At 43.5% G+C, this 27500-nt stretch overlaps 1 protein-coding gene across 1 annotated transcript in view; it reads left to right on the top strand.

The window, feature by feature from the left end:
- loxl2b (lysyl oxidase-like 2b) overlaps nucleotides 1–27500 on the top strand; it is a 43181-nt gene that overhangs the window by 7353 nt on the left and 8328 nt on the right. The window contains exons 4-9 of the mRNA XM_080499904.1: nucleotides 13197–13408; nucleotides 15648–15864; nucleotides 18109–18292; nucleotides 22223–22374; nucleotides 25406–25573; nucleotides 25632–25671. Coding sequence (XP_080356030.1) covers nucleotides 13197–13408; nucleotides 15648–15864; nucleotides 18109–18292; nucleotides 22223–22374; nucleotides 25406–25573; nucleotides 25632–25671 — 973 coding nt within the window. The remainder of the gene's footprint in view (nucleotides 1–13196; nucleotides 13409–15647; nucleotides 15865–18108; nucleotides 18293–22222; nucleotides 22375–25405; nucleotides 25574–25631; nucleotides 25672–27500) is intronic.

Here is a 27500-nt window from a genome sequence, read left to right as displayed (position 1 = left end):
TTTTGTCTTGATATATTTACGTGCAACATAAATAGGGTGAAAGTCTGATGTTTCGTTGCACTTTGTGTTTATTTAAAGTGACACGATTTCCAGTGTGAACAAAAAAGTGTAATTCATCACGACTGACTCACAAAACTTGTGTGATTAACTCATTACTAGCGTCGCCAATGAATTTTTGTTTTAAAGGTTTATGTTTTTGTCTGCGTGTATTTATTTATTTATTGGTTTGTATGTAGTATGCATGTATTTTACCAAATTAGTGCAAAAGCTACTCACCCGAATTGCGTGTTTTGTCATCATCGAAGAATCTATCGACTCGATTTTGGGACGTTAACGACTAACCAGCAAATAAATATCAAAAAAACTGCGAAAAAAATTTCCCGATACAAACCTTGAGGAGGAGAACAAAGGAGATCAGCGTCTGTTGCCATGGAGACGCTCCCTGTTTCACACCGGGATGTAGCTCCCTGCGCTAGCTCGCTAGCATCGATATGAGCTCTGGTCCGGCCAGACGGGAGGAGCTGTTCGAGCCCCCCGAGCAGCTCGTTAAAACATGCCGGAGGGCGAACTTACGAGATGCACCTGAACGCACCTCGAGAGCTTGACAGAGTACGAGCAGTCCGATGCTCTCACGTCTCACGTGTCACGGCCGAACCTTCGTTGTGGTTCTCCGTGGGCTCTGGCGGGAGTCTGCCGGGGGCCTCAAAGCTTCGCGACGCGACGAAACACAACTGGAAGGCATTTATCAGGCTGTGCACCGTTTCCCCTCCGGAGGCACAGAGGCTTTATATGACTTCTTCACATGTGCGTTCGTTCTCAAGGACCTGGAAGCACTTTTTGATGTTTAAAAAAAAAAGAAAAAACCCCATTCTCCCTTCAAGTCGGAGCCGAGGCGTCCTCCGGACTTCCTGCACAGCGGTCTGCAGAGACAAAAGGTTGCGTCTGGAGAGTCAGGCGGGGACAGCGGCTGAACGCCACACTCAGCTTTTCCACTCGCCGACGACGAGCCCTTATCGTCACGTCGTCTGCGGGGTTCTGGCGGCCCGGAGACGAGCGGGCGGGGGCGACGGCGAGCGGCGCACGGTGAGCCGCCGCACAGGAAATACCTGCGGCGTGAGCGCAGAGGCAGAGGAAACACGAGCTGCCGCAACGCAACGTGCTGCCGCCGACCTTTGACACGTGCGCCGTTCTGTTTGGATGGAAAGAAGAAAAAAAAAAAAAAAAAAAAAAACACGTGACGCTATAAACGTTTTCTTTTGCAGTCGGAGGTTTGAGCGACTCTTCGTGTTTAGCAGCTGGACGGTAAACAAACTGACCGGCGGTGAGCTCTGTCTGTTTACCTCCGCCACGGTTATTTACACTGTGTTTCCTCTGTGTGTGTGTGTGTGTGTGTGTGTGTGTGTGTGTGTGTGTGTGTGTGTGTGTGTCTGAGTGGGACTGCTGTTGATGTAGAAGTCATTCCTGAGGTGTGACCAGCGATGCTTTTCATTCCATTTTAAGCTGTGAGGCTTATGAAATGTGGCGTCTGGCAGGAAGCTGCCGAAGTCCAACAGTCAGGCTACTCAACCTCTTTTTTTTTTTTGTAAGGTGACCGGAAAGGCCCCTGTAAATTTCATTTCATTTCATTTCATTTCATTTCATTTCATTTCATTTCATTTCATTTCAATTCAATTCATTTCAATTCATTTCAATTCAATTCAATTCATTTCAATTCAATTCAATTCAATTCAATTCAATTCAATTCAATCTAATCTAATCTAATCTAATCTAATCTAATCTAATCTAATCTTATTTTATTTATTTTATTTATTTTATTTATTTTATTTTATTTTATTTTATTTTATTTATTTTATTTATTTTATTTATTTTATTTATTTGTATTTAATAGAATTATTTTTTTTGTATTTAATTTAATTTAATTATTTTTTTTGTATTTAATTTAATTTAATTATTTTTTTTGTATTTAATCTAATTTCATTAAATTTCTTAAATAATCAAATAACATTTAATAAAATTACTTTGTTTTATTTATTTATTTATTTATTCTTTCAACACCGAGGAACAGATGAAAACAGCTGTTGGAAAACTTACAAGGCGTGACGGACATTCTGATTGGTTCACAGGGAAAGTAGACTAATGTGGGACAGCGGAGCAGCACAGAGGTTTGTTTTCACGGAGGAGGAAGGTTGTGATCGTTTGAGCTATTTCTGGTGCGAATGTGCTCAACTGTTGGTTATTAAAAGATTCTGAAAAGGAACAAAAAGAGTTCTATAGCGTTGGTTTATAAGAGTATCTGTTAGAGTATCGGAGCCTTTTGTCCACCTTTGGTATTCACTACGTACTTAGTCTGGTTCGTTTTGTGAGCTTTGACAGGTTCCCGATAAAATCCCATTTCTTTTCGCCTCTTTTTCTCTCAAGCGGAGTTTCTCACTGCCATTTTCCTCTCGGTAGTCATATTTTCCCCTCCGAGCTCCAGACGGTCAAATCTCCTGCTTTCTTCAACCACGTTGCGGTAAAAATCATCACAAGTCGCCCCGTCGGCGGGTTTGTACCGTGGATTAGGACGCGGCTGCTCCCGACTGGTTTCATTTAGTCGCTTTGCTGGCCGAGCTGCTCGATGCTTCGTGGCTTTTTTTACACATTTAGCACGTTAAATAGCGGAATCTCGGTCAATTTCACTCAAGTCTTGATCGGGATGACATAATCGAGAAAGATCTGACTGATTCATATTCATGGGAGCAAGATAAACTAATGCTGGCCCCCTGGAGAGACAGATTATATAATTATTATCATAAGAGTGCAGATACAAACAGACACGTTCACGAGAAGATGGGACGTTTAAAGACTCCCGATCATGGAACGCCAAAATGATCCCGGCTATTATTACGTTATCGGTTACTACTTAGTATATAAAATCTGAAGAAACTGGTGTGTGATATTCAGATTTTGCTTCAGAAAACAAAGACGTTTCCTTCAGAGTTGTGTCGACAGAGACGATTTCTCTTCCCTGGTTCCAAACAAATACTTTCTAATTCCAAGTGGGAAAGTGTCGTCTCAACTGAACCAAACAGGCACCCGTTGTTCTGCACAGGAAGAATTCTGACGCTAAATTACAGCCTGTTTTCTCAATTGCAGCCGTTGTTGCGCCCAGAGATTTGTCTGAGCTGTTAAAGACAGGCGGCAAATGTTTCATCTCGACCTGCGTCTTCTGCTCCGTAGGGGGCTTCTGTACCTCCGGCAGATCAAGACACCAGCACACCTCAGGACATGTGTGCGGTGTATTGTTGTAAATAGCGAGGCATCATGGGAAAATGTACGGCCATTGCTGCAGACGGGGGCTCTACTGTGCTACACACGGTGCAACACTGTGGAAGGCAAAGGATTATGGGATAATTTAGCGCTCCTGCTGTGGAAAGAAGGTCTGAAGAGAATAGAGTATAGAGAACATGCTGGTTGAAAGACAATGTTAAAGGGATTATAAGGTTTTTTTTAGAGGTCAGTCACACCAAAACATTCAAGAAAGTCAAACTTATCTAGTTTATTTATTTATTTATATATTTATTTATTTTTTTTTTAATAAAACATGCTTGTTGAAAGACAATGTTAAAGGGTTTAAAATGTTCTTTTTAGAGGTCAGTCACACCAAAACATTCAAGAAAGTCAAACTTATCTAGTTTATTTATTTATTTATATATTTATTTTTTTTTTTTTAATAAAACATGCTTGTTGAAAGACAATGTTAAAGGGTTTATAAGGTTTTTTTTAGAGGTCATTCACACCAAAACAATGAAGAAAGTCAAACTTATCCCATTAAGTAAAGGCACTTTTTCACAGATGTGAATTAAGATCCTGTTTACGCGACAAATTTTCAAGTGGAAAAACCTCGTTTTGCCGTTTCCGTTGGCAGAGAGATCTCGCGTTTATTTGGCAACGGCAGAACCGCTGAAAATGGTGTAGCTAGCATGTCGGGCCACTAGTGGGTGCCATTGGCAACGAACATTGGGGTCGAGTTACATTTTTGTCCGGGTGCCTTTATTAAGTTGGGCAACCCAAGAAGTTGGCCAAGAATGTTAACTTTTCATCTGCGTGTATTTATTTTATTGGTTTATATGTTTATATTTTAACAGATTTTCACAACAACTCACCAGAATTGCATGAAATTTTCAGGAATGGTCCGTAATCATCCATTACCGGCTAACCGTTTCCGAATAAATCCCCCAAAACAGCAAAGAAATGTCCCATACAAAGTGGATGAGAGAGGCACCTCGTGGAGATCAGCGTCTGTTGCCATGGAGACGCTCCCTGCTCAGTGTTTCACACAGCGATGTAGCTACCCGACCGGCTCGTGAGTGTCGATATAAGCTAACGGCTATCAGGCTAGAGCCGCCAACTTGGTTCTACAAACAGATGTGGCGTTGGCGAAGGTCTGCCGCTCTACCGAGTGTAGCTCTAGTTTGTTTTTGTAGTTAGGCTACACACGTGTAGCGGAGAACAACATGCTCTTAACGTAAACAACGGGAGAACACGGACATTCTGGTGGACGGGCGACAAAGTTGTATGGTTATTACGGTGACTGTCAAAATAAAAGTACCAAGTCGCAGGAGAATACCAACTGGGAGTCGTGACACCACGGAGGCGGCCATGTTTGTTATCGTCCATCGACTAGGCACATGCACAGTCGTGGCATTTCCGCCGTCAACAAAACGATCGTTTCCAGAAAAACTTCTGGAAATACAACTTCAAAAAGTTGCATTTCCAGAGACTCCGTTGCCGTTGCCGTTGCCGTCTGTCCCACTTCCCCCGCACCCTGCAGTCGCTCGCGAAACCACTTGAACTGCGACAGCCTATAAAAGCTCTTAACTTCCATGCGATCATTGTGTTTTTAATTCACACCCCAGCGAATTAAACTCTGTGCGACGTCTGTTTTCACTCCGGCGGCCAAAGGAACCTCCTTCAGTGGATTTGAGGCGAGGAGCCGCGCCGCGGGGAAATATTCTGGGCGCTAGGGAAACACTGGGCTGCTTTAACAAACGATCCAGAGCTCAGTCCACTGCACAAAGCCTGGGAATTAAACAGAAACCGTTTAATGTCTTGAAAACCAGATTGTAACTTTAAAATTCTCAGAAGTGGACGTGAGCGGCACACTCGGTGTTTCGCGGAGGATCGGAGGTTGATTTCTGCTTCGGAGCCGTCGAGGGTCTCAATGGGAACCACATGTTCCTGAGCTGTAAGGAACCGAGTCGTACGGCGGCTGATCTCCGGAGGAATGTAGAGTCGGCGGGAGAAGATTTTCAATCCCGGAGCTTTCTGGATGGAGTCCTGTTTCACATCCGACTCTGTCAAAAAGTCCCAAAGAGGAAAATATGGTCCCATCGACTGGAAAAGACGGAAAGTGTCGTTTTCCTTTCATGTTCCAATGAACCCGGAACACAGACCCAGCAACACCCGAGTGAAAAGTCCAGTTGCGGATCACTTCGACAATCTCTGATTTTACCAAACATTTGAAGAAGCCAGACATTGGAAAACAATTGGCCAAAGCGGAAGTCTTCAAAATAAAAGCCTAGGACAGTTTTTCAACTCAGGTCAGAACAATTATTAAGACGTCATCAGCAAACATAAACATCTAAGCCTCCCTGTGAGCTCCACGGCTTCGTTTACAACGTTTCAAGAGAAAACGCATGTTTTTGCATTTGTGTTTCAGATACATTTTGCTTTTTCAACATTTTGAAAAGGAAGTCCGTTTACATGGAAACGACAGAAACACTGATAAAAGATGTAGTGAGCATGCCAGGCCACTGGTTGGTGCTGTTGGTTGTATTTGTAATGAAAGCACACACACACACACACACACACACACACACACACACACACACACACACACACACACACACACACACACACACACACACACACACACACACACACACACACACACACACACACACACACACACACACACACACACTCAGCAGGGAACAATACGCCATTAACGTTAACAGTGTTGATACACAGACTTTCCAGTGGACAAGTTGGATTTGTGACTGTCAAAATAAAAGTACCAGGTTGCAGGAGATTATGAACTGGGAGTCCTCACGCCACGGAGGAAGCCTTGTTCTGATTGTCGCTACTGAGCATGTGCAGAACTGTGAGTTACTGCGGCCAAAAGTTGAGTTTTCATCCCGTTTCCACTGAGACGGAGTCGGATCATTTTCAAAAAGTTTTCCATTTTCACATGAAAAACGGACGAAGGGGTTCCGAGACCTCAGGTTGGGAACAACTGCTTTGAGGAGTAAACTGATATTAAAGACTAAGAAGTTTGATGTCAGTTAGTTTGGCGATTTGTTGAGAGGAAGATGCTCTGACAAGAAAAAAAACAAAACTGAAATGCCGCTTCAATTGCAACAGAATGAAAATAAAAACTGAACAGGAAGAAGCAGCGACGCAAACAAAACCAACAAACAGTCCTGAGAAAACAGGAGCGAACATTTGTGTAATTGGAATTATTGTGGATTCAGGCTAAAGTTGATGTTGCCTACGTTACACATCAGGAAACAGGAGTTCAGTGAAATAGTAACCTAGCTGCTTTCCACTGGGGGGAGAACTGCTTCTGAATGACGCTAATTCCGAAGCCGACTGAGCAGAACAGACAGAAACGCTAGTTGTATGTTATAAACAGTAAAGAGTGACGATTCCGCTAAAACTTCGTACTCCACTATTTCTTTTACCGAGATTTGCCTCCTGGAGTTCAAACGCGTCATGTGATTGAACCTTCGGCTTTGACTGAATCGACTCTCAGATGTTTGCCGCCTTGGATCAAAGTATAGAGCGAATACACGCTTCGTCGTCTCGAAGCATTTTTAGCAACGTCGTTCCTAATAAGACGTGGCGAATGAAGAGAAATGACCTATAAACGCAGCTTGTGGTCACATTTCCCCACTGCGGGGAAAAACGTTTTATATTCTGGAAAACGCCAGAATACAGTCATGGAGTAATACTTTATTGGTTTGTTCTGTTGTTTAATTTGCTTTGACGACCTCGTTTAAGTCAAATGTCACGCGGAATACGTTTCAGGTGATAAACTACATTGACCTTCTCTTATAAAACTCCACATTTTATTTAATAGTCATATTTTTTTAAAGTGGCACCACGAAGGACTGTGGAGAAAAACGGTTTTCAGATATGGAGACATAATGTTTTGTATGACTTTCACGCTGTTGGACTGATTTATTCATTTGTTTTTATCCTTTAATGGAAGCAGCCTGCAGAAGGTTTCAGGAGTCGGCTTTGATGTGTGAATTCGGTGGATTACATCCAGAGTGAAGTATTCTCATCTGGTTCCAATGAGCCTGTCGGTCTGCCCTCTTCTGGGGGCACACAGAGTTAGTTCACCCTGATCCGATATGCCGGATCCAAATAAATGGTCCGTCATGGACCTCCTGCTCTGAAGGGCTCATATTATCCAGCTTTTTTCCAACTCTTCTACATGGTCTTGTTGTTCCCAAAGCCAAAGTTTATTTCTTTTTCTTGATTTTCCCTCCATTAGAATATTGGATCCGAGGAGCTGCATTCAGAATCTGCTGTGTCTGTGTGAGCTGGACTGGCTCCGCCCACACACACGCCCATCTATGGGAAGAGGAGGAAGAACTTCCTCTCGTAGTGCAATGGGGTGCCTAAATTGTGGGAGGAGTCAAAGGGGAGGAGCCTACCTTGATTGTGATTGGCTAAACCCCCCCCCGATGACACTATATAGGGTTTGATTTCTGAGTGGCTGCTTGGAGCAACACACTTTTTAAAACCTGGAACAACCCAGGGAGAGAGAGGACACTCTTTCTTCACTTCTGGGACGTCATTCCAGATGTGGAGACGATTATTACTGCTGGAGAACCTTTAGGAAGTGAATTTTGCAAAATATCTCTTTACGTCAAGACCAAGACTTTAAGGGGTCAAGAAGGATTTTGAAACGAAGACTTTCTCTGGCGATACAACGCTAGTCTGGGGAGCAAAAACTGGGACGTACAGAACCTGAAACGGGTGATCTTACATATAAAATCATAACCTCCGATAGCATTCGACAGCCTCTTGCTAATATACAGGCGTCATCAACATACAGTGATATCCTGAGAAGATTGAAGGAGACTGTGTTAAATTCTTTACGTGAAGATTTCTACCTTTTCTCATTCAAAGCCAATGTTTCTACAGAATATTTAATCGATAAAGCTTCCACATGCAGTTAGTGTATCTATACAGTATATATACTATATATGTTGGATAGAATTCACAGTTTCATCCTTTCTTCGATTTTGTAGTTGTAATTTAACGTCACATGACAGCTGCAAGACTGAGTTGATTCTTGAGCGTTTCCAGAACACAGCAGCACTTCTGATGAAGAAATCCTCCCACAGTGACGGAAAATTTGAAACGGCGAGTCCCAGTTGAAGTATTTTCTCTGTGTTGCAAGAACTGGAGGCCCACTTCACCTTTCCTGGACAACTCGTCCCACTAATGCCTTTTCCATCCGTACCACTTTTCCTCCTGCACAAGACTCAGGAAAGCCCCCCCTCTTCCTCCTCCTCCTCCTCCCTCCATCCAATCCCTGGAGTCGGCCAAAACGAGACACGTATGTTAGAAATCTGCGCTTTTTCTGGAAAAGGTGCACGTGAGACACGTCTGATCTGTAAACGGGAAATTCATGAGGACAAATTAGAGGAACTAAAGACGCGTGAGACAAACGTGGCACAAGTTGAGTCTGACTGAAGTGACAATAAAGTCAACCTGACAGTACAGGAAGATGTTTTCTTTGGGGTTTTTGTCTTGTTTAGTCGCGTCTTCATGTGTACTAATTCCTCCAGACCAGCTCATCGTGTTTCCAGTTAGCTACTCTCTCTCTCTCTCTCTCCCACGCCGTGATTTCAGCCTTTCTGCAGTTTTACTGTACAAATCTCCGCGGTCCAGACCTCATCGCCTCTGACCGCCGTGATTAATGTGGTGATCTTTGAACAGAAATAGCAGAAACACTGGTGATTTGTTGGTTTCACTCCGGCGGCATTTGACCGTCCTTTGGGAAGCGAACGCCAGTAGGAGGAACTCCTTCTCATTCATTATTTGATGTGTTCTTGGGCGTATTCAAGAGGCTTCTGCATCAACTCCATCTGCTTTCTGAGAAGACGTGTCCCGCCCCCTGTAGCCAGTCTGAACTCCCTCCTGCACGCTCGGCACGTAGCATAGCGATGCAGCTATGATTGATGAACCAGGAGGTTGTTTGTTTAACCCCTGAGAAAAAACAGTCCAAGAGGAAAGTCTCTGAGCTGATTGTTGACTGATTCCTGCTGCGTAATGAGTTGATCCCATTTCACAATAATGAAATGTATTCCCACTGTGTGTGTTTCAGTGCATTTTAAAGTTTTCATGAAACACTGCAAAGTTACCGCCTGAATTTGAAGCTGAAAGACAGAAAAATGGTCCAATGACACCAAACACATGTTTATTCCGTCAACTTTGTTTGACAAGAGAGACGCTGTCTCGGTCTGTTAACTGCTATCTGTTAACTGATTACTGTTAGCTGCTAACTGTTAGCTGCTATCTGTTAACTGGTTACTGTTAGCTGCTATCTTTTAGCTGCTATCTGTTAACTGGTTACTGTTAGCTGCTATCTTTTAGCTGCTATCTGTTAACTGGTTACTGTTAGCTGCTGTATTTTAGCTGCTATCTGTTAACTGGTTACTGTTAGCTGCTATCTTTTAGCTGCTATCTGTTAACTGGTTACTGTTAGCTGCTATCTTTTAGCTGCTATCTGTTAACTGGTTACTGTTAGCTGCTATCTTTTAGCTGCAATCTGTTAACTGGTTACTGTTAGCTGCTATATTTTAGCTGCTATCTGTTAACTGGTTACTGTTAGCTGCTATCTGTTAGCTGCTATCTTTTAGCTGCTATCTGTTAACTGGTTACTGTTAGCTGCTGTATTTTAGCTGCTATCTGTTAACTGGTTACTGTTAGCTGCTATCTTTTAGCTGCTATCTGTTAACTGGTTACTGTTAGCTGCTATCTTTTAGCTGCAATCTGTTAACTGGTTACTGTTAGCTGCTGTATTTTAGCTGCTATCTGTTAACTGGTTACTGTTAACTGCTAACTGCTTGCTGCTGTCTTTTAGCTGCTTAGTCGTCCTCAAAAAGTTTCCCATCCACACTGGAAATGAGAACGACTCGAAAAGATGTAGTACCTATGCCAGGCCTATAGGTGGTGCTGTAACGCTTCCACAGAAATAAACCAAAAACAAAGAAGTGGGTGCGGAATGTGAAAAAAAAACGGAGAAATTGACAAATCCAACATGTGGCCTGATGAAAGCGACGAGCATCAGTAGCTTCTGACGCCGCGGAGAGGGAGGCGGGGTTATCAGGTTTAGAGGCGGGGCGTCAAATTCTCCACAGTGGAACTCGATTTCAAAAGAAAGTTTTCAGGCTCCGAAAGCGCAGCCCCTTGCGGATGATCGGCCAAAAAAGAAACGATCCAGTAACATGAAACGTCGTCGTCGTGTGAGCAGCAAGTGCTAGCATCAGCGTTGGCCGCCGTCTACTCGGGATGAGGCGCTAAGCGTCTCCATAAAGTGTTGTTTTCACCCGTTTTGATATGGACGGAGCCCAAGCCTTTTCAAATAGTTGCATTTTCAGTGGCTCTATTAAAAAAGTCTTTAAAAAAAATGAAAAACACTGAACGTGGATCACAGGAGGAAGAATTTACAAACAATTGACAGTGACGTTGTGTTATGATGTTATGAAACGAGCACTTCCTCCACTCTGAACATCTGCTTCCCCTAATGCGCTCGTCTCCAACGTCCAACGTCCAACTTTCACAGACGCTTCGGATTTATGAGTCTCGCACAGAAACAGCGAAACAGCGTTTGTCCTTAAATCACCTCGTTTAGGTGATTTAAACTGACGCGCTGCGTACTTTCACAGTTTTTAGTTTGCCAGTCATCTGGCACTCGCTGAATGAACCTCTGACTTGTTTTCTTTTTTTTGGGTGCCTCAAACAGTGCCTGATAAATATATGTATATGTCGTCCCGGCAACCGGATAAACTGTGTTTACCCAGCTGATTGCTAACTGTGCAGTTTACAGTAATTAGAGCATTTTTCTTTTCTCTTTTTTTTTCTTCTCCCCGTTGGTTTTTTTGGTTGGAAACAGCTGCTGGACATGGCAGTAAAAACACCCAGGGGTACAAACGTGACTGTAAAATTGTCGGGCTGTAATATGTTTTAAAAAAAAAACCCAAAAAAGCAGATATGTCTTCGTCGACTCACTTTCTCATGTTTGGTCCGTCCCGAGGTGAAGCCTCGCTGACGGAGAGCGTGGCTGCAGTATAATCACAGTGCGCCGCTCAGCTGTTTGATGATAGACATTTACCGCTTGTCGCATTACGTCTTCCATTTAAGTTTAGTGGTTTGCATCCGTGTGGTTTGTGTATCAGGAAATAGCACGAAAACGCAGGTCCGTATTATAGAAAGTCAACAAAATCCATCTTTATCCAAGTGGAATTTATTCATCTGAAGCGCTTTGATCTCTTTGAAGCACAAGTTTTTAGGTGAAAATGCAAAACTTTCATTAGGTTTTGGGTGTCCGGTTATACCAACCACTGAAAAACTTTGTCAAAACGCTCTGTCTCCATGGAAACGATGGAAACGCTGGTACTGACGGCAGATTCAAGAAGCCTCAGCAATGCCACTTCCTGGTTTCCAATAAATGCATCGTAACCAGAAAACGGCGTGAAGAATCATCGAAAACTTATTTTAATATTTCCCGAAATACAAAGAAAACTACCTGCTTGGTAGAAAAAGTAAACTAAAGCATAAAGACAGTCAAACATTGAGGACGCCCAACAAGTTACACACGAGCACATAACAAGCGAAGGATCAACCAAAATTAAGACTTTTTTTAAATGCAATAAAAGCCAAACAATGACTTTAAGGATGATTTAAACAAGTTTCCCACTTCGCAGTTGTTCATAATAACAGATCATGAACTGAAACTATGAGAACTAGAGCTACGCTCGGTAGAGTACAGCCAACGCCACATTTGTTTGCGCAAGTTCGCATCGCGAGCATGTTAGCCGTTAGCCGGACGCTGATCTCCTTTGATCTCCATGAGGCGCTTCCCTCATCCGCTTTGTGTGGGACATTTTTTTTGGTGGGGGGGAATTTAAAAGGAAACGATTTGCTGTTAACGTCCCAAAATCGAATGTATTAGTCCTTGAAGAAGATTTCATGCAATTCGGGTGAGTAGTTGTTGCGAAAGGTTTGTAAAATACATAGATACAAACCAATAAATAAATAAGTAAATAAATAAATACATAAATAAGGCAATAAAGACATTTTAAGAACTGAAAGCATCAACCGAAACTTCCAGAAAAGCGAAACAGTGAGCGTATAGAGTATATAACCAGAGCAGACTAACATAGTTGGAACTTTCCCACTTCCCAGTTTCACAATAAAAGCTCTGGAACAAGAAAACGGTGCTGAGAAACATAAAACACGTTTAAGTTTTGGGTAAGAAAAGCAAAACTATTGAGCTCAAGGAGACTTAAAAAGTGCAGCTTGAGGAAAAGTGAAGTGTCCCACTTCCCTAAATATTCCTAACGTTCGAGTGTAAACGTCTGTGTGTCTCTGTGCGGTGGGATGATGATGATGATGACGATGATGAAGATGATGATGATGTAAACGCTATATTTTGTGGCGGGGGGGGGGGGCAGTTTCCTAATTGCCGGTTGCTGCTGTGCGCTCTCAAGGTTGCTGCTGTGCAATTTTCCCCACACTTCAATGTGTTGCACGTGTGGTTGCCATGGAAACGTGTCTGACGCCGAACAGGCCTCGATGGGGTATTCCACTGTAAAAATGTCTGAGCGATCTGGAGGAGATTTACGAGGCGGGCTGTGCAGCTGTGGAGGCTGCTGCGCCCCGGGGGTGGGGGGGGTTTGGGGAGGGGGGGGGGGGGGGTGAGGGGGGGTCATTGTGTGTTATGTCACTCAGGGAAAGACAGTTTCCAAACAGCTCGTTTACGTCACGTAAGACTTTTCGACCTGCGAGATGCAGAGAAACTCATCAAGACGTTCAGCTGAAATTTCTTCCCGTCGGGACGTTTGCCTCCTGAGAACCAGGAACTCACGGTTCTGTGCTTCCCCCCCCCCCCTCCCCGTGTCGCCCCACAGAACCTGGACATCCAGGTGGAGGACGTACGCATACGGGCCATCCTGTCGTCGTACCGCAAGCGCATCCCGGTGACGGAAGGCTACGTGGAGGTGAAGGACGGCGGCAAGTGGAAGCAGATCTGCGACGCCGACTGGACCGAGTTCAACGGCAGGGTCATCTGCGGCATGTTCGGCTTCCCCGGCGAGAGGAAGTACAACGCCAGGGTCTACAAGTGAGGGACGCGTGCGGCGGCGCGGTAGAATGTCCGATCGGTTTGTTTCCTCGGCGCAGGTTGGCGACCACACGTCGAGTCCTGCCACCCTGCGGCCGCGATGAAACACGTTCTGGGGGTTTTTCTTGACAGGCTCTTTAGAAATACGTGTTCGTCCAATCAAGCTTCCATGTTGAAGTCAAACACAAACTCAACATAAGTTTAATTCAAAAAGCAAAGCACATTTTAAATATCGAAGCTCTACACGCCTTACACTGTTCTCTGATTTTGCCCTATTTATATTATTGTACTGTTGGTATGGGGTAGTACTTATAAAAACACAGTACAACCAATAGTAAGGTGACAAAAAAAGAGCTATTCGATTAATTCATGAAGGTTTCTGGACCACACAAACTCATTATTTTTAAAATCAAAAATCATGAAGTTTAGTGACATTGTTGAGTTCCAAGCAGTACAGATGTTATATAAAGCAAGTTACAGATTGTTACCAAGACAAATACAAAGAAGGTTCCCAGATCGTACTGGTCGTTATAAAATACGTGATAAATTAAACTTTAACACTCGGAAACATAAACACAACCCTGAAAAGTTCTAGCCCGACGGTTCATGGTGAACAATTGTGGAACAAATTGGAGATGGAGTTGAAACAACGTCCAAACATCAACCTCTATATATATATATATATATATATACACACACACACACACACACACACATATATACCTAGATATATATAGACATATATAGACCTATATGGCCTGTATATTCACATATATGCACCTCAATTTTGCCTATATGTGGCATATATATGCATGTATGCCGCATATATGTGCATATAAACTGCTTAGAGGTTTCATATATGAGCATATATCCTCATATAGGTTCTTTCCATGTGGGCCTGCCGCCGGGCTGAAGGTTTAACTGCAGAAGCTCCAGAGCAGAGACCCCCCCCCCCCCCCCCAAACTGCGGGTTAGGAAACGAAACGGCGCCGTGTCAGCACAACGTTCAAAACCTGTAAAAGTCTGGGCGCACGTTCCGCCTCCAGCGGTTCTGACACGTCGATGGAAAGCGAGGCAGCCGCGCTGCGGTGGCCTCGGGCGGAGGAGTTCCTCCAGCCGCCGCCAGACAGTAAACTCAAGGTTCACTCCGGAAGCTGGGAGGGTTTTTTTTTTTTTTTCATTTATATGGCACGCCGCCGTGAAGCCGCGGTTTGTGGAACGTTACGAAAGCTTCAGTCTGAGTGTCGGCGGCTCTAAATGAGAGAAAATGACCCGTCTTTGTTTAGGAACGTTTAGATGAAGTGACCAAACGTTTTACGCCAAGATTAGCCGGGAAGCTATGTTTTCATCTGCGCGTGTTTATTTCTTTATTGGTGTGTGTGTGTGTGTGTGTGTGTGTGTGTGTGTGTGGGTGTGTGTGTGTGTGTGTGTGCGTATTTCGCCAACTTTTTCAAAAAATGTGCATAAAATGCGCTCATAGACCTGCTGCGTCGACTTTAATATGTATATAGATAGATAGATAGATAGATAGATAGATAGATAGATAGATAGATAGATAGATAGATAGATAGATAGATAGATAGATAGATAGATAGATAGATAGATAGATAGATAGATAGATAGATAGATAGATAGATAGATAGATAGATAGATAGATAGATAGATAGATAGATTAAATTGTCTTGTTGCAGCAATCTGGTACATACGAATATTATAAAATACATTATCTGGGTATAAGACATAAAGTAAAAAAAAAAAACGGAACATGGGCACTTAGAAATAAACAGGAGATAAAAGCAAGATCAATAAATAGTAAGGTGCAGTGGCAGAGCCGTTAGAAGTAGACATTATATAATAATAATAATAATAATACACATAATAGTGTGAAATAGTGTATAATACTCGTGTATAGTACTACTAATAATGGTAGCAATAATATAACAATAACAATATGGTAGCAATAAAATAACAAACAATAACTATATATATATATATATATCAGTAATAATAATAATACATATCATCCTCTCTGATGAAACCAACTGTCCTGTCCACTGTGTTACATTTTTCCAAACCAAAGGTTGTTTTTGCGTGAAGCGAGCCGAGATCCATGAATATATATATATATATATTTATATTTTCTTTTACTGAAACTCCCAAGCTCTATTCTAAATATGAAGTCGCCTACCTTCAATCCCTTCAAAGCGGCCTCCTCCTCCTCCTCCTCCTCCCCCTGCAGGATGTTCGCTCGCAGGAGGAAGCCGTCGTACTGGGACTTCTCCGTCAACTGCACCGGCACCGAGGCCCACTTGTCCAGCTGCAAGCTGGGCCGCGTGGCCTCGGCCAAGGCCAACGGGAGCTGCAGCGACGGCCTGCCGGTGGTGGTGAGCTGCGTCCCCGGCAGAGCCTTCGCCCCGACGCCCATGACGGGATTCAGGAAGGCCTTCAGGCAAGAGGTAAAAAAAAACAAGAAGGCTGTTGCTGGGCTAATCCCCCGCCGGAGGGCTTTCTATTTTCTCACAAAGCCAGCTCTAAGGCAGCACACTTGGTACACTAAAGGGTGTTCCATGGGTCCTAGTAGATAATTATGTAGAATCTGAAAGGTCTTCTTCATAAGCTATGTCAAAATACGTCTCCAGAGCCCAAAAGGTGTTTTTATGCACTTAGTGACCCTGTGACCCGATATGCAAATGAGGTCATGGTCACCATGGTGCCCCTTCTCCCCAGGTGGAGTGTCCATGTGTGAAGTTTGGTGACTGTGGGCCCAGGAACTGCTGAGAAATGAGGAGAAATGTTTATATGAAAATACATGTATTTTGCAACCATGACGAGCAAACTTCAGACCCTACCAATCTTCAAGGTCAAGGTCAGGTCACTTGGTATGCTGGAGGGTGTCCCCAGAGTACTAGTAGGTGTGTATAAAATTTCAGAGCCCTAGCTCAAAAACCTAGGCCTCCAGAGCCCAAAATGTGTTTTTAAGCACTTCGTGACCCTGTGACCTACTTAATATGCAAATTAGGTCAAGGTCACCATAGTATCCCTTCCCCCTCTGAGATGTATCCACATGTGAAGTTTGGTCACCGTGGGCCCAGGGGTTGCCGAGATATAGGTAGAAACGTACGAACGGACGGACATACGGACGTACGGAGACTGTTTCAAGACCCCCCTTCGGGGCCTATCGGCTACGGCGGGGGATAAAAAAACGGCGGCGCCGATCGAGACTGTAAAAGAAACGCCGCCGTTCATGTCGAGGGTCATGAAGCGGGGAATAAAACACAACTTGTGTTAATTCTGTGTGCCTGTCTCTTTAAGAAGAGTGGCACAAAGATTGACATTAATTCATGTTTTTACTTGTTTTGTCACGAAACCAGTCCCGTGCCGCACACAAAAAGCACATTTTAAAAAAACGACTCAACAAACCGTCTCCACAAAAAAGGAAAAAAAAGCCAAAAATGGGAGTCTGGTGAAAATGGGAGTGCGTACACACACACAAAAAACACATTAAAACGTGCGTAAAATTCAGTAAAATGCGATATGACTTTTGGTAACGATTCGACAAAGCGTTTACACGTAAATCGCAAAGAACTGCAAAAAAAATTAATGTGATTTTGGTGAAAAACAGAAAATGGAGACAAAACAAAGCGAGTTTCAAGCAAAGACGCGATTTCTTCTCTCGTTTCTCTTTAACAATCGCGAGCGTGATTTTCTTTAAATCAAGATTTTTTTTTCTTCCCAGTCGCAGGCTGAAAAGACTCCTGCGGAGTTTTCCCGTAAACAAACACGAAATTACACTCAAGACTCACTCTGATCCAATAAAGCTGCTCGAGGCGCCTCAGAACACGTCGACGAGTTATTTTATCTTCTGGTGAATCGTGAATAGTGGGCCGACACGCGAACTACGTCATTTTCAGCTTTGCTCCCAAAGTGGAACTTTTCGAAAACGCTCGGGCCTCTGTCGCCATGGAAACGAGCCCAAAAGAAGAAAGAAAAAAAGAAGAAGAGACTTTTAAAAATAAAAACACTCGAGATCCGTCTTCTTTGTTGTCGACGCTCGTGGTAAGTAACTCTTCTGCACATGCTCAGTAGAGGGACAATAACAAACATGGCGGACTCCATAGTTCATAGTCGACGACTCCAATTCGTCGTACTCCCGTGTGTGTGTGTGTGTGTGTGTGTGTGTGTGTGTGTGTGTGTGTGTGTGTTGTTTCGTTACAACAACAAACAGCGCCCACTAGTGGGCCAACATGCAAACTACATCCTTTTCAGCTTTGCTTTCACTTGGACGTCCTTTTCAAAACGTCGCCGTGGAAACGCGACAACGTTCCTGATAGAAAAACGTAAAAAACCAAAAAAAAAAAAACAAATTTGCTTTCACTTGAAACGTTGCCGCGGTAACCAAGGCCCGAGTTCCCTAAACCTTTGAGAGCGGGTGGCGTCGCACTCCGGCGGGCCGTCGGCCACACATGAAGCCTTTCGCCCCCGTGGCTCTAAATCGCCGCGGCGACGGATTAAACAGTTTAGACGAAACGCTTTTCGCAGTTCGTCCAAACAGCCGGCGTAAACACGGCGAGACGCCCAGTCGTCTCCCGACACGTCCTCCTTTCGACAAGTCAAATCTGATTTTCTTTTCTTTTTTTTCCCCCTCCTCCTCCTCTTCCCTCACTTCCCCCCCCACGTCTGGCGTCCCCGCCCCTCCCCAGCAACCGCTGGTGCGTCTCCGCGGCGGGGCCATCGTGGGCGAGGGCCGGGTGGAGGTGCTGAAGAACGGCGAGTGGGGGACCATCTGCGACGACCACTGGAACCTGCTGTCGGCCACCGTGGTTTGCCGGGAGCTGGGCTTCGGCACGGCCAAGGAGGCGCTGTCCGGCGGACGCCTGGGACAAGGTGACCACGCCTACCTTTCTTTTTTTTTTTTTTGAACCGCGGGTAGTCGTAGGAACGTGGCTCGGGGGTTCAGGGCGGGGCAGGACGGCGAAACTCAAGACGGTCGCACGGAAAGAAAAGCCTCTATAAGAGTCGAGGAGGAAAAGGAACGAGCTAATTATAGCGTTAGCTCAGAATCACAGTCTTTATCGTCTATGTATGTTTCCTCCGAGGCGGCGTGGGGCGGGAGGTCATGGCCGCCGCGGTAAAACCGCACCTCCAAGGGACTGTAAGTTCAAACTTTTCCATTCTCGTACGGCGAAGCGGCCGGGCGGTTCGCGAGCCGTGAGGCCGTGATCAGAAAAACAAAACACTCAGATCGATGACGTCATGGAGGGCCGACAAGTCAAACAGAACATTAAACTGCAGATACGGACAAATGTCAAAGTCTTTCCATCCTTTGATCCTTTTGTAACTGCAAGAATTTGCCAGTCTATTCTGAAGTTTACATATTAAAGGAAATCAGATATTATTATATTTGCAAAATAAATTTAAAAAACGCAAAAAAAACGATCATATTTTTATTCAGGATTAAAACAATTTGTCATCATCTGGAAATTGTTTTGAGTTTACGTGTCTAAAGTGTCACTTCACATAAGTTGGACTCGTTTTATTGTGAAAGGTGTTACGTCATGTGACCTCCACATTAATGTCGGGGGTCAAATTCTGACCGAGGGCAGTTTTGAATGTCATTTTTGCCAATCGAGTGTTTTTAGATCAGCCTCTAGTCAGTTTTCATATTTATACTTTAAAAAAAGTATCGTGGCGGCAGGGAGGAACTAAAAAGTGACTAAAAGTCGCTCCTCCCGATGTCCATCAAGCTCCTGAGGAAAAGCGTAACTCGCTATTTAAACGAACAAACTGTGTTACGTAACAGATTCAGATTAAAGGAGTGTGACTGCGACACGACACTGCCGGAGAAAATCTACTTTTTTTTTAATTGTGTTTTCTCAAATCGAGTCCGGCTTCATCGCGGTTTGTCTCATCTTGTCTTATTTAGTTTTTCTCCTGTTGTATTTTCTCGTTTCCTGTCTCATCGTATATGTTGTCATGTCTTGTTCTCGTCTCGTTTCGTGTCGTGACTCTTTGTTTTGTCTTGTCTTTTTTTTTTTATACATCTTGGGTCGTATCATATCTTTTATTCTTAACTTGTCTTTTATTATTTCCTCTGCTCCGTTTACACAACATTTCTACTGAAAACCAACCGTTTTTGCAACATGTTGGCATGCCAGGCCACCGGGGGGCGCTGTTGGTTGCTTTTGTAATGAAACCACACACACACACACACACACACACACACAGAAAACTATGCGAAACACAATATAATATCATTTTTATAGTGAAGTTGTTGCTGTTGAGAGTTGCAGGGTCTTAAAGCGACAGAAACGGGATTTAAGTTGGATTTTTTTTTTAGCACAGGTGCCATTTTTTTCATCAGGCGGTAGAAAATCCCAGTAATAAACGTATTAATGGTCGACGGTTCAAACTGACCAGTTTGTGTAATGAAACCACACACACACACACACACACACACAGAAAACTATGCAAAACACAATATAATATAATTTTAATCGTGAAGTTGTTGCTGTTGAGGGTTGCAGGGTCTTAAAGCGACAGAAACGGGATTTAAGTTGGATTTTTCATCAGGCGGTAGGAAATCCCAGTAATAAATACATTAATGGTCGACGGTTCAAACTGAGGAGTTTGTGGGAAAGTGACGTCTGTGTCGTTCTCGGGGTTTAACGACGGAGGCCCGGGAAGAGCAGCTCTCCTTTTATTGAGTTATTTGTCGAAGGAAGACGTCCAGGTCGTCACCAGCGGAGTTATATAACCGGCTGGGAGGTTTACAACTGGACCCCCTCGGGGAAAAAAAACCCCACTGACCCACTTCTAAATGAGCTGCAGCCACTGAATCTCCTTTTTCACTTTTTTTAACACTCACTGCTAAGAAGAAAGAGAAAAAACAAAGAGGAGGGTGTTTTTCCCGTTCTCATTAACATGGATATTGTTTCACATTCCAGGCAGGTTAGACATGGAAAGTGTTGGAGGGAATGTGGCTTTTCCATAATCGTTTTCCATCGTGAGGATTTCTCATCAAAAAAATAGAAAAAAACCCCCAAACCAAAACAAAACAGTGAGAGAAGGACGACGAGACGATCGGAAGAGACGAAGGACGTGAAACATGAGTGACGTCGCGCCGATGTCAGAAACATCTCAGCTTCTTTTTGCATTTTTTTTTGTGTGTTTTTTAATATTTATCAAAAGAATATGGTGGGAAATATTACACATTTTCATGGTCTAACATATTCCACATCTGATTTTTTTTTTTTTTTAAGTTAAATTAAAACACATCGACGTCAATCATCACTTCAAACTTTTAAAAACTTGTTTTTTGAGAGTCCGTTTCCACGGCAACGGTTTCGGGTGGAAAAACTCAAAACTTTTACTGCGTTTTCAGCGTCCGTTCGCTCGGATCCACTGGAAACTGAAACGCGTCCGAGTGGCAGAACTTTTTGAAAACGTCGCCGTGGAAACGGGTGAAAACAAGACGTTACGCTTGAGGCCCGTCGCCGTGGAAACGGGTGAAAACGAGATGTTACGCTTGAGGCCCGTCGCCGTGGAAACGGGTGAAAACGAGATGTTACGCTTGAGGCCCGTCGCCGTGGAAACAGGTGAAAACGGGATGTTACGCTTGAGGCCCGTCGCCGTGGAAACGGGTGAAAACGAGAGGTTACGCTTGAGGCCCGTCGCCGTGGAAACGGGTGAAAACGAGATGTTACGCTTGAGGCCCGTCGCCGTGGAAACGGGTGAAAACGAGATGTTACGCTTGAGGCCCGTCGCCGTGGAAACGGGTGAAAACGAGATGTTACGCTTGAGGCCCGTCGCCGTGGAAACGGGTGAAAACGGGATGTTACGCTTGAGGCCCGTCGCCGTGGAAACGGGTGAAAACGAGATGTTACGCTTGAGGCCCGTCGCCGTGGAAACGGGTGAAAACGGGATGTTACGCTTGAGGCCCGTCGCCGTGGAAACGGGTGAAAACGGGATGTTACGCTTGAGGCCCGTCGCCGTGGAAACGGGTGAAAACGAGATGTTACGCTTGAGGCCCGTCGCCGTGGAAACGGGTGAAAACGGGATGTTACGCTTGAGGCCCGTCGCCGTGGAAACGGGTGAAAACGAGAGGTTACGCTTGAGGCCCGTCGCCGTGGAAACGGGTGAAAACGAGATGTTACGCTTGAGGCCCGTCGCCGTGGAAACGGGTGAAAACGAGATGTTACGCTTGAGGCCCGTCGCCGTGGAAACGGGGTGAAAACGAGATGTTACGCTTGAGGCCCGTCGCCGTGGAAACGGGTGAAAACGAGATGTTACGCTTGAGGCCCGTCGCCGTGGAAACGGGTGAAAACGAGATGTTACGCTTGAGGCCCGTCGCCGTGGAAACGGGTGAAAACGGGATGTTACGCTTGAGGCCCGTCGCCATGGAAACGGGTGAAAACGAGAGGTTACGCTTGAGGCCCGTCGCCGTGGAAACGGGTGAAAACGAGTGAAAACGAGATGTTACACTTGAGGCCCGTCGCCATGGAAACGGGTGAAAACGAGAGGTTACGCTTGAGGCCCGTCGCCTCGTCGACGCCGGAAAACGCCGCTGTGTCGGGAACAGTCCTTCTGCACACGCTCAGTAGATGGACAGAAACAAAGATGGCGGCCGTCCATATTCTCCTTTTAGCCCCATCGTCCCGTTGTTATTGTTTGTAAAGCATTTCGTGTGGTTTCATTACAAAAACAACCATGTGAAACTTTACTGAAACGAAAACTCAAACACAGTTGGGTTTTTTTTGTTTATCTTGGAGCGTTGCCGTGGAAACCGGGGGCCTGACTGTGTGGTCTGTGTTGCAGGCATGGGTCCGGTGCACATGAACGAGGTGGAGTGTTCGGGATTCGAGAAATCCATCACGGAGTGTCTGTTCAACAAGGAGGCGGTGGGCTGCAGCCACGAGGAGGACGCCGCAGTCAGGTGCAACGTTCCCGCCATGGGCTTCCAGGAGAGGGTGAGTTCCTGGGCGACCTGGAGACACTGGGGGGGGGGGGGGGGGGTGGTGGGGGGTGGGGGGTAGGGGGGGGGGGGTACCGACACCGCGGGCGTACGGTGGCCTGGGTGTGCAAAACTTCACAAAACACTGTTATTTCAATTGAGAAGTGTTTTTAGACTGGGGAGTGGGTTGTTTTTTTTTTTGTTTTTTTTATTTTCTTAAGTGTTTTTTTGATTTGGAAATATTTTCGAATTTGGAAGTGTTTTTTTGGATTTAGAAGTGTTTTTTGATTTAGAAGTGTTTTTTTGATTTAGAAGTGTTTTTTTGATTTAGAAGTGTTTTTTTGATTTAGAAGTGTTTTTTTGGATTTAGAAGTGTTTTTTTGAATTTGGAAGTGTTTTTTTGGATTTAGAAGTGTTTTTTTGATTTAGAAGTGCTTTTTTGAATTTGGAAGTGTTTTTTTGGATTTAGAAGTGTTGTTTGATTTAGAAGTGTTTTTTGATTTAGAAGTGCTTTTTTGATTTAGAAGTGTTTTTTTGATTTAGAAGTGCTTTTTTGAATTTGGAAGTGTTTTTTTGGATTTAGAAGTGTTTTTTGATTTAGAAGTGTTTTTTGAATTTGGAAGTGTTTTTTTGATTTAGAAGTGTTTTTTGGATTTAGAAGTGTTTTTTTGATTTAGAAGTGTTTTTTTGATTTAGAAGTGTTTTTTTTGGATTTAGAAGTGTTTTTTTGATTTAGAAGTGCTTTTTTGAATTTGGAAGTGTTTTTTTGGATTTAGAAGTGTTGTTTGATTTAGAAGTGTTTTTTGATTTAGAAGTGCTTTTTTGATTTAGAAGTGTTTTTTTGATTTAGAAGTGCTTTTTTGAATTTGGAAGTGTTTTTTTGGATTTAGAAGTGTTTTTTTGATTTAGAAGTGTTTTTTTGAATTTGGAAGTGTTTTTTTGATTTAGAAGTGTTTTTTGGATTTAGAAGTGTTTTTTTGATTTAGAAGTGTTTTTTTGATTTAGAAGTGTTTTTTTGGATTTAGAAGTGTTTTTTTGATTTAGAAGTGCTTTTTTTGAATTTGGAAGTGTTTTTTTTTATTTAGAAGTGTTTTTGAATTTGGAAGGTTTTTGGATTTGGAAGTGTTTTTTTTAGATTTGGAAGTTTTTTTTTGCATTTGGAAGTGTTTTGTTTTTTTATTGGGAAGGTTTTTTTTTAATGTGGAAGTGTTTTTTGCATTTAGAAGTGTTTTTTTCGTCTGGGAAGTGTTTTTTATTGCATTTGGAAGTGTTTTCTCTATTTGGAAATATTTTTGAATTTGGAATTGTTTTCTGGAGCTTGTAGTGTTTTGAACTTCCAGGCCACTGTAGTTTTAAGACATATCCCCCCCCCCCCCCTTTGCCTCTATGTGTCTCTTTAAGTGCTTTTTTTCCCTCTTTAAATCGCAGTACAAACCAGACAACATGACACATATGGACGCGTGAGCTGAACAGTACAAAACATTGTGTCCAAGACCGACACATTTCACTTCTGGAACAGTTCCTCGCTGTTTTCCCACATCTGGCCAACATTTGTCAGCTGCTTCTCCTTCGCTCGCTGCGCGGATGATTTCATCCCAGACCGGCTGTCGGGTCCAAATCACGTGCTGCAGCGCGGCGTCGCTCTACGAGCTCTTAATCCCGTCCTAGAACTGCTGGTACCCCCCCGACTTCACGGTGGAATTCACACCTGCAGTAGACGTACCCTACAAATGACCCTTCCACGTCCCTCCCTTGTGTTTCTTGGCTCAAGAGCTTCTCTCCTTGCCTCAAATCGGCCGGTCTCGCCATGTGCCTCGTCCTTAAAACTGGTGGAAGCAGCGATTGCGAGGTCACCCTCGAGGGGTAATTGATGGCCGGCGTCTCGGCGGGGTGCCATGTGCCGGAGCTCGGGCCCGGAGGCCCGCCGTCCTCACGGGACCCCCCCCCGCTTTGATCTGGGCGTTGAAACGTCTCTGGACCAGATGGAAAACGTCTCCAGGTCACGTGACCTGACTGACTTTCAACCAGCTGCTGGCTTTAACTGCAGGAGCCGAGTGACGCGTTCAGGTGCATCACGTAAATCCGCCCTCCGACGTGTTCAGACAGTAGCGACGCTACATGCCAGACGCGATTAAAGCTAGCGAGGGGTAAAGGGACAGATTTCATCGTCCCTCATGAAAATGGCGTCATTTTGCTTGTCGGGACCTCAGAGCGCCGTCCTTTCCTCTTATTCTCGTGGACGCATGAACGCGTCGTTACGTTCACCGCCGCGCCAACGAAACAAACTGGACCAGCTGAAGACCAGCTTCAGCAACAGACTGATTGAACCTGCTGCTCTGAGGAACGTTACAGGAAGTCCTTCCTCCCCGCGGCAATAAGACTTTTTAACTCTTCTCCCTCCGTCAGAGCCTCCATCATCACTCAATTACACTGATACTTATATTATATCATATATTTAATATGGCATATTGCATGTACATATACATATATTTATACATGTGCAAGTATACTATTACTATTGGTATTATTATTATTATTACTGATATATATATATATAGTTATTTTATTGCTACCATTATTAGTAGTACTATACACGAGTATTATACACTATTACACATTGTTATTATGTGTATTATTGTTATTATTATTATATAATACCTACTTCTAATGGCTCTGCCACTGCACCTTACTATTTATTGATCTTGCTTTGATCTCCTGCTTATTTCTAAGTGCCCATGTTCCGTTCTGTGTTTTACTTTATGTCTTATACCCACATATTTTTATTTTTTACTTTTATTTCTATTCTATCGTATTTTATAATATTCGTATGTACCAGATTGCTGCAACAAAACAATTTCCCTTCGTGGATGAATTAAGTAATTATCTATCTATCTATCTATCTTAACAGAAGAACCTAATTTGAAGCGCTAGCTCTTTTGTTTGCGACAGATTTCCGCGCGTCATTTGAAAAATAAACCCGAAGTGACAGAAGTGTACCAGCGAACCTGAGCTCTGACCCTCTGACCCCGCCCCCCCCCCTCCGACAGCTGCGTCTCAGCGGCGGCCGCAACCCGTACGAGGGCCGGGTGGAGGTGCTGGTGGAGCGGAACGGCTCCCTGGCGTGGGGCACGGTGTGCAGCGAGGGCTGGGGCACCATGGAGGCCATGGTGGTCTGCAGGCAGCTCGGCCTCGGCTTCGCCAGCAACGCCTTCCAGGTACCAGACCAACACGCTTTGGCGTCTATGTTCCCCCCTTTTTTTTTTTTGAGTTCAGACACTATATTTTCATATTTTTGAGCAGCTCATGAATGCATGTGCTCACTTTCATGCGGACGTGTTTTTACTGCGCTGAAAACTCTTTAGCATGTAGCGTGTAGCATGTAGCATGTAGCACGGGTCTGTTTGTTATTCTTATATGATTTAAAGTTCGCAAAGATTCTATTGCAGGTCGTTAATATCTTAAATAATAATTTAATATCTTAAATAATCAGTTTTAAAGTATAAAATTATACCAGAAATGCCACTTTTTTTTAAAGAATTTAGAACAGAAAATCATGAGAGACAACGTTTTATTGTCTTATTTGAAAAAATGAGCCTAACATGTGTAGCATGTAGCATGTAGCACGGGTCGGTTTGTTATTCTTATATGATTTAAAGTTCGCAAAGATTCTATCACAGGTCGTTAATATCTTAAATAATAATTTAATATCTTAAATAATCAGTTTTAAAGTATAAAATTACACCAGAAATGCCACTTTTTTTAAAGAATTTAGAACAGAAAATCACGAGAGACAACGTTTTATTGTCTTATTTGCACAAAATGAGTCTAACATGTGTAGCATGTAGCATGTAGCACGGGTCTGTTTGTTATTCTTATATGATTTAAAGTTCGCAAAGATTCTATTGCAGGTCGTTAATATCTTAAATAATAATTTAATATCTTAAATAATCAGTTTTAAAGTATAAAATTACACCAGAAATGCCACTTTTTTTAAAGAATTTAGAACAGAAAATCACGAGACACAACGTTTTATTGTCTTATTTGCACAAAATGAGTCTAACATGTGTAGCATGTAGCATGTAGCACGGGTCTGTTTGTTATTCTTATATGATTTAAAGTTCGCAAAGATTCTATTGCAGGTCGTTAATATCTTAAATAACAGATTAATATCTTAAATAATCAGTTTTAAAGTATAAAATTACACCAGAAATGCCACTTTTTTTAAAGAATTTAGAACAGAAAATCACGAGACACAACGTTTTATTGTCTTATTTGCACAAAATGAGTCTAACATGTGTAGCATTGTAGCATGTAGCACGGGTCGGTTTGTTATTCTTATATGATTTAAAGTTCGCAAAGATTCTATTGCAGGTCGTTAATATCTTAAATAACAGTTTAATATCTTAAATAATCAGTTTTAAAGTATAAAATTACACCAGAAATGCCACTTTTTAAAGAATTTAGAACAGAAAATCACGAGAGACTTTTTTGGGAGTTACTGCGAGGAAACATGAAAGAATGAGGAAGTTGATAAATGAAAGGGTTAATGATCAGCCAAAACATTATGACCACTGTTAAAACTTGAAGTTTTGATCAGTAAATAGTTGATACCGTGATATCAACATGCGCCAACAGAACTGTGGCGACCAATATTAGGTCATCATGTTATGGAAGGAATAAAATAGTTGAGCAGGATTTAACAGCACTGAACAGAATCAGTGCTCCCTCTAGTGGCGTGTTGGGAGAATCACAACTCTTGTTCTCAGTTTGAAACTGAAAAAAACAAACAACAAACAAAAACAAACAACAACCCTCTCAGGTAAAAGACTTTCAGCAGAACCTTTCGCAGTACGAGGTCACGATATCAGACATGGCCGATGACCTGCTGCTCTCTCTCTCTCTCTCTCTCTCTCTCTCTCTCTCTCTCTCTATATATATATATATATATCCCTCTCTTTCTCTCTGTATCTCCCTCTCCCTCCCCCTCCCTCTCTCTCTCTCTCTCTCTCCCTCTCTCTCTCTCTCTCTCTCTATCCCCCTCCCTCCCTCCCTCTCTCTCTCTATACCCCTCCCTCTCTCTCTCTCCCCTTCCCTCTCTCTCTCTCCCTCCCCCTCTCTCTCTCCCCCTCTCTCTCTCCCTCT

This window comes from Blennius ocellaris (genome assembly GCF_963422515.1).
Source record: "Blennius ocellaris genome assembly, chromosome: 7".
In the NCBI taxonomy this organism is placed as follows: domain Eukaryota; kingdom Metazoa; phylum Chordata; class Actinopteri; order Blenniiformes; family Blenniidae; genus Blennius; species Blennius ocellaris.
Note: the sequence above shows the minus strand (reverse complement) of the source record. Positions and strands in the feature narration are given on the sequence as shown.